This window comes from Formica exsecta, unplaced genomic scaffold, assembly GCF_003651465.1.
Source record: "Formica exsecta isolate Colony F162 unplaced genomic scaffold, ASM365146v1 scaffold1180, whole genome shotgun sequence".
Classification (NCBI taxonomy): Eukaryota; Metazoa; Arthropoda; class Insecta; order Hymenoptera; family Formicidae; genus Formica; species Formica exsecta.
In genome coordinates this window covers 6,568-13,637 of record NW_021848521.1, presented here as the reverse complement: position 1 = coordinate 13,637, position 7,070 = coordinate 6,568, and the positions used below count along the sequence as shown (strand labels likewise).

Below are 7,070 nucleotides of genomic sequence, written 5' to 3'. Positions count from 1 at the left end.
AAAAAGTTACTCAGAATTATGTCCTTGATAACATATGTCAAGGTCAAGGTCATTGGGGTTGGGTCCCCTATTTGCTATATTTACCTTAAATTCTTTATATGAATATATAAAATGTAATATTTATTATATATTATATTTCTATATATTTTTATATATTATATTTTTATTTTGAATTTATATATGTATATATGCATTTATGCGTATAACAATTTACATATTAAAACAAAATGTTGTAACGATGCACCCCCCATCGTTACCCGGCAGTAGATCGCCGGAAGTCTGCCGCCCGGCGAACACCGGCCGGGCAGGGGCAGAGGCGCCGAGCGCCCATTTTAATACGCTAATTACCGCCGTTGTGAACAACCGTACGGCCGTTATACGGCCGCCGTTACGCCGTTATACGGGAAACCCGAGCACAGCCGAGTGCTGCCGGAAGATCCCGAGCATCACCCGCCGAAACGCCGCGTCGTTTCGCCCAGGGGAAGCGACGCGTTTACCAGAATAATTACCCGCCGAGAACAACGCGTCGTTATCCCCACCCGGAGGCGAATGACGCGATTACCGCTAGGCGCTCGGGTATAAACTGGCAGCATTTCGGCATCTCATTACCAGAACGATTCCTGAAATCCGCTCGAGCAATACGCTCCGAGACAAAGACGCTAAATTACATCCTAAGCTTTCGTGTGTCTCCCCTTTCACGAGCCCTGATCCCGACCGAGTCATCCGCGCGCTCGCGAAAGTAACCCCGTTACATTGGCGCCCGAACAGTAGGACCGTCCGGGACACACGATTTTTTTTTCTCTAACGGCGTGGTCTATAACCGAGCATTATGAAAACCTGGATATACACGCTCCCGAAAGAGCAGTTGATCGCCACGGCCATCACATATGGCATCGATACAACCGGCATACTCGATGTCATCCGCAGCCGGATGAGTCAATACGTCGACTCACACACGGAAGAATTTGGGGCCCAAGGCTCGGACGCCCGGAACACGCGGACACCCCCGCGAATTGAAATCGCGCCACTACCCACGCCTAACGAAGACAGGCGCAGGATCGAACCATCGGCGACCACGCAAATGCTAGAGCATCTGCGTAAGGCCCGTTCTACAATAAGTCGTATATTGAAGTCGTATGTCGCTAGTTATATGTCGTGTGTCGTATGATGGATATTATTGCGACTTACCATTCTACATTTAAGTCGTATAGCGTAGTATTGAATAATAAGGTTAACAAGAAAGATGGATAATGTAACTATTGGAGTTTACCTCAATTTGTTATTAATTTGGTTGAAAGTTATAAAAATGCGAATATTAGTAGAAAGAAGACGTAAAACAACTAGAAGATGGTGGGTAAAACCACATATTACAAGGGGTATCAGACAAAATTTCGGAGCTCATAGAAAATTGTTTATGCATTTTAAATCGAATGATCATGAAGAATTTTTTAAATTTACAAGAATGTCAGTACAACAATTTGATTATTTACATGATCTTCTAATACCGAAGCTACAAAAAAGAAGTCGCAGAGAACCTTTGTCAACAGAAATTCGTGTTGCTGTCACATTAAGGTTCCAATGATCTGTGATTTATTATTTTTTAATATAATTATATTTATAATAAATATATTATATAACTTTATTTTTTTAAGAATATTAATATTGCGAAATTCAAATTTGGTTTTAGTTTTCTTGCTTATGGAGATAGCGTTGCGACTACATCCTGGTATTTTCGTATAGGAAAATCGACACTATATAATATTATCCCCGAAGTGTGCAAAGCTATATGGGAAGTTGTACAACCAATATATCTGCAATGTCCACAACAAGAAAATAAATGGATAAAAATTGCAGATGAGTTTTATAACATCTGGAATTTTCCAAATTGCATAGGGGCAATTGATGGTAAACATTGTCGCGTTCAAGCTCCAATAAATTCTGGTAGTGCTTTTCACAATTATAAAGGCTATTTTAGCTTTGTGCTAATGGGAATTGCTGATGCACGTTATCGTTTTATCTGGGTTGACATTGGCAATTATGGTAAATTTCTTTTATTGTTACATCATTAACAAAAATATGAATGAACTTAATTTTAAAGGTAAAATATATTTCAATGACAGGTTCTCTTAATGATGCTGGAATTTGGTCCAATACCGCTATGTGTCAAGGATTAGAAAATAATACGATATCTCTACCAGAAGCTCGTTCCTTACCTAACACTAATATTATAACACCATTTTCCTTTGTGGGTGATGAGGGTTTTCCATCGAAAATATATTTAATGCGACCATATGCTAGAAGAAATTTGGTAGATGATGAACAACGAATATTTAATTATCGATTATCTAGAGCGCGTCGAATTATTGAGAATGCGTTTGGTATTCTAGTATCACGATGGAGAATTTTACAAAAACCTTTGAATGTAAAATTGGAAACTGCAGAATTGATAGTACAAGCTGTAACTTGTTTGCATAATTATATTATAGATACAGGGTCAAATAACAATCAATATTTACATAAAGATATAGATCGAGAAGGTTCTAATGGTGAAATAATAGCAGGAAACTGGCGAAATTTAATAAGAGAAAATAATTTTATTAATCCTTTGGGACGGGTTGGTGCCAACATCGGAACAGCCACTGCTATGAGACAGCGTGATACTTTAGCTCGTTATTTTATTTCAGAACAAGGAAGTATACCATGGCAGTGGCAACATATTTAATAAGTTTAATAATTTTTTTTATTAAAACTATAAAATCTTGTAACATACATATATTTGTGTATATATCGTTTTTACAATAATAAACTAAAAACTTTTATAACTTCATAAAACCTTTTGTTAAATCAGAATACTATATCCTAATAAATAATAATAAAACAAAAAAAATATTACACTATTGCACAGCATCTCAAAATGCATTAAAATAATATATTTGTATTTCTGTGCAAAATCTCTTATGGACATACATGTTTATTGTATGTAATTGCTTTAAAAATTCATAAATTGCAGAAAGAATACATATCTATTGTACGAAAAAATAAAAAAAAAACAAATTAAAGAAACAAATTAAACAAATGAAATGAAACAAATTAAAGAAAATTATCTCTCTTCATATTTTTGAATAATTTGCAATACTTCTATAAGGCATTGAGTTTTGTGTTTATGAGGCACATGTTTCAAACCTTCTTCTACAGCTAACATGTAACCATTTTTATTTTCTTTTTCATTACAAATTAAAGATGAAACAGAATTTACAGCATCAGATATCGCAGAACTTGCTTCTGCTAATTGTTGATCATTTAGCTGATTGTTAATTTTTCGTCGCTTTGCAAAGGTATCCGGTTCAGGCATAGCTTTTTTAATAGGTTTAAATGAGAAAGAACTTCTTAAATTCTGAGAGTTGGAACTAGTGCTTGTTGTTGTTGGAAATTGCGAGCTACTACTACTACTGTAAGTAGACAATGCACTAGAAGGTCGGCTGAATATTTCAATGTGTGTGTTTGGCTCATTCTGCATGTTAGTGGCTGTAATTTTTTATAACATTATTTCTATATCAAAAACTAATTATTATAAAAAATCAATGCAAACCTATCATAGATTCTTCATTTCCACTATAATCATGATTTACTGTTGTAGAAGAGTTTGATATACTGAGATGTTTGCCCGACAATGAAAAATTATTTTCTTCGATTTCTGATTCTGTTGGACAAGATTCTATTGGGCAGGATTCTGTTGGGCAGCTTAGTGATAATGACGTTTTTGTTCTGAATAAAGATACGTAATGAATTTATGCAATAAATATAAAAATTAAAAAGCTATAAAATAAATAAATGTTACAGCATAAAACTAACCGTCTGTGAGCTATATGAGGAGTCAAGAAAAGCATTACTCTGTACAGTTCCCATTCTTTGATAGAATTATATCCTGATCCAGATGGTGACAATTTTTGCTTTCTATGTTCTCTATTGAACATGTCTCTCAATGACGACCAACGTTTTTTCACTGCATTAGCTATCAAGAACATGTACAAATTTGTCATGTATTACATATCACGTATTACATGTATTACACGTATCATATTTACAATAATCATAATGATAATTGAAAAAAATATACCTGACATATCAATATCATATAATGTTTTAAAATCATCCGAAATTATTTTCCATAAATTTTTTTTTTCGTGTTTTTAAAATCAACATTTCTTTTATCGTAAAAGCATGGATTATCGCGAACAAAATTAATAATAATTTCATCTAGGCTTGATATAGTGTCACAAAGAATATTGAGGGTTATGTTACATTTGCTGGATAATAGCCTATACTACATATAAAATGCATTGATGTCGCATGTCGTAAGCAGGAAAAGATGAAAGTTGACCATCTTTCATTCCGACACCGACACACGACTTGCGACAACTTCATGCGACAGCCGACAACCCAATGCGCATGCGTCCGACATCCGACTGCGACATACGACTGCGACATACGACTTATTGTAGAACGGGCCTAAGTGGGGACGTCCCTTTGACGGCCGCGACCCGATCGCGTTCCTCGAACGCGTAGAGGACTTCCACACAGACTACGGATACTCCGGCGAGCAACTCATGAAAGGCTTGTCCGAGCTCCTACGAGGAGACACCGTCGCATGGGAGAGAAACAACCGCGAAGACTGGCGGACGTGGGGGGATTTCTGTAACGCCATCCGCCGGCGATATCTGCCCTCACGATACAGCGAAAATTTACAACAGCAAATAGCCAAACGAAAACAACGTGAAACGGAAAAATTCGCGCCATACGCGGACGAAATGATGACTCTCATACGGCGAGCGGCGGGGTTTACGCGCGATCAACGACTGTCGCGAATTTACGCGAACATGCGGCCAGATTATAAGAGGTACGTCAAACGCCGGGACGTGCACGACTTAAACGAATTGTTCGATGACGCCGCGGAGTTCGAGCGGATCGAGCAGGAGCAACCGATCCGGAGACCGTACAGCGCTACGACACCGACCGTAGCGATCGCGTATAACCGGGAGGAGTGCTGCTGGCGCTGCAAACAGCGGGGGCACACCCGGTTTCAATGCAAGCAAACACCCCGACGTTTCTGCTCGCAGTGCGGGAAGGACGGAGTCCTTACCAACAACTGTCATCCGCCGCCGGGAAATGCCAGACGCGCCGGGAGTACCACGGCCGAACCCCGGGCGCCCAGACAATAGTGAAATATACACCTCGGCCACATATTACGGCTACAATCCACGGACACACTGTGGAAGCCCTACTCGATTCTGGATCAGAAATCTCGTTCGTTAATGCCGAAACCGTCGAAATTATGAAAAGACTGGGCATCAAGCCCAGCGAGGAAAACGGCCAAATACAGATGGCCGACGGTACCGCCGCCCGGACCCTTGGGAAGGTCCGACTACCGATATACTTACAAGGACGGACGTACGTCCACAACTTCTGGATCCTGCCAACACTCCGAGATGCCGCATTATTTGGGATCGATGTATGGGCCCGCCTGGGGCTCGCGATCGCGCCGCCACGACCACGACGAGTCCGGCGCAGCCAGCCGACCTGCGGGAAGACCAGCGGCCTGGCTACACGCACCAAGGAGGAAGAAAACCGCCTGCATGACTTCCTAAACCGCGAACTCCAAAAATTCCAGGCGGTCACTGGGCCGACCCCGCTGGTCGAGCACTATATCCGATTAAACCGGACCGTATCAATCAAGCAAAGATACCGGCTGCGCAATCCGGCCATGCAAGCCATCATCGACGCGGAAGTCGAAGAAATAGAGAAAGCGGGAGTAATCGAGCCATCTCGAAGTGCATGAAGCTCGCCCGTAGTGGTCGTCCGGAAAAAGAACGGGAAACACCGGTTTTGCATCAACTTTCGGAAAGTCAACGAGGTCACCGAGAAAGATGCTTACCCGCTGCCTCAAGTCACCGCCACACTGGACAAACTACGCGGCGCCCGATATCTAACGACGCTCGATTTAAAGAGCGGGTACTGGCAAGTACCCTTGGCACCAGAAAGCCGACCGATCACAGCATTCACCGTACCGAAAGGGAAAGGGCTTAATGCAATTCCGGGTGATGCCTTTCGGGCTGCTCTCCGCCCCGGCCACGTTTCAGCACCTGCTCGATACCGTCATCGGCCCCGCGCTCGAACCAAACGTTTTCGTATACCTAGACGATATCATTATCATCAGCCGCACGTTCGACGAACATTTAGACTTGCTCGCCGAAGTATTCCGCCGCCTCCGTCAGACCCGCCTCCGGCTAAACCCGGACAAATGTCGATTCTACGTCGACAACCTAAAATACCTGGGGCACGTTGTCGACCGTACCGGAATTCACACTGACCCCGAAAAGGTCAGCGCGGTCGCAAATTGGGCCGAACCCCGCTCGGTAAAACAAATTCGACAATTCCTCGGGATGGCATCGTGGTACCGAAGATTCATTCAGAATTTCTCAACGCTAGCCGCACCCCTCACGCAATTAACAAAAAAGAACGCTCGCTGGACATGGGGGGAGGAAGAAGCCGCCGCGTTCCGACAGTTAAAACACGCGTTAAGGGGATCCTAAACCGACGGGCGAACTCCGACGGGTTAGCGCCCTCATCTAAACGTAACTAAAAGGGTCGATAATATCGACATTTTTGATTCTGCCATTACCAACATAATTATTTAAAACATACATAATAGAAAACGCAATCTTTTGCATTGTGTTCCATATATTGAAATGAGACAATATCACAATATATTTTTACTGCTTTATATACAATAATAAATTACCAAACTTTAATTCATGCGTGAGAGAGTAATATACATGTGCGCACTAAGGCCCTGCGCACAATAGAGAAAATATTAGCAATAGGAATAAAATATTAAATATCAGGAGGAGCAATTTGGAATTATTTTACTTCAAACAAGAAAACGGAATGGATTAATTATTTCTAATTTTTATTTTTTTATTTCATTATGCGTTAATCCATTCCGTTCCCTTGTTTGAAGTAAAATAATTCCAAATTGCTCCTCCTAATATTTAATATTTTATTCCTATTCC

General features: G+C 41.0%; 2 protein-coding genes across 2 annotated transcripts; one reads left to right on the top strand and one right to left on the bottom strand.

Annotated features, from left to right (window-relative positions):
* The first annotated feature begins 931 nt into the window (after positions 1–931).
* On the top strand, positions 932–2,979 carry LOC115240967 (protein ALP1-like). The gene is made up of 4 exons (XM_029816447.1): positions 932–1,134; positions 1,462–1,572; positions 1,688–2,040; positions 2,121–2,979. The coding sequence occupies exons 1-4, from the start codon at positions 932–934 to the stop codon at positions 2,720–2,722; spliced, it is 1,269 nt and encodes a 422-aa protein (XP_029672307.1). The 3' UTR covers positions 2,723–2,979.
* Positions 2,845–4,040, bottom strand: LOC115240959 (uncharacterized protein DDB_G0271670-like). Its single transcript, XM_029816434.1, has 4 exons — positions 3,853–4,040; positions 3,590–3,765; positions 3,137–3,525; positions 2,845–2,859 (listed from the first exon to the last, which is right to left on the bottom strand). Exons 1-4 carry the CDS (start codon positions 4,038–4,040, stop codon positions 2,845–2,847), a joined length of 768 nt encoding a protein of 255 aa, XP_029672294.1.
* Positions 4,041–7,070: the final 3,030 nt, after the last annotated feature.

Bases quoted from the DNA above. Each gene is read 5' to 3' on its own strand.
- LOC115240959 (XM_029816434.1), bottom strand. From the start codon at position 4,040: ATGACAAATTTGTACATGTTCTTGATAGCTAATGCAGTGAAAAAACGT. The intron at 3,766-3,852 runs GTTAGTTTTATG...ATCTTTATTCAG, and splicing joins CCTCATATAGCTCACAGACG to AACAAAAACGTCATTATCAC. The intron at 3,526-3,589 runs GTTTGCATTGAT...AAAAAATTACAG, and splicing joins AAATGAAGAATCTATGATAG to CCACTAACATGCAGAATGAG.
- LOC115240967 (XM_029816447.1), top strand. From the start codon at position 932: ATGAGTCAATACGTCGACTCACACACGGAAGAATTTGGGGCCCAAGGC. The intron at 1,135-1,461 runs GTATGTCGCTAG...TAAATTTACAAG, and splicing joins ATAAGTCGTATATTGAAGTC to AATGTCAGTACAACAATTTG. The intron at 1,573-1,687 runs GTTCCAATGATC...ATTTGGTTTTAG, and splicing joins CGTGTTGCTGTCACATTAAG to TTTTCTTGCTTATGGAGATA.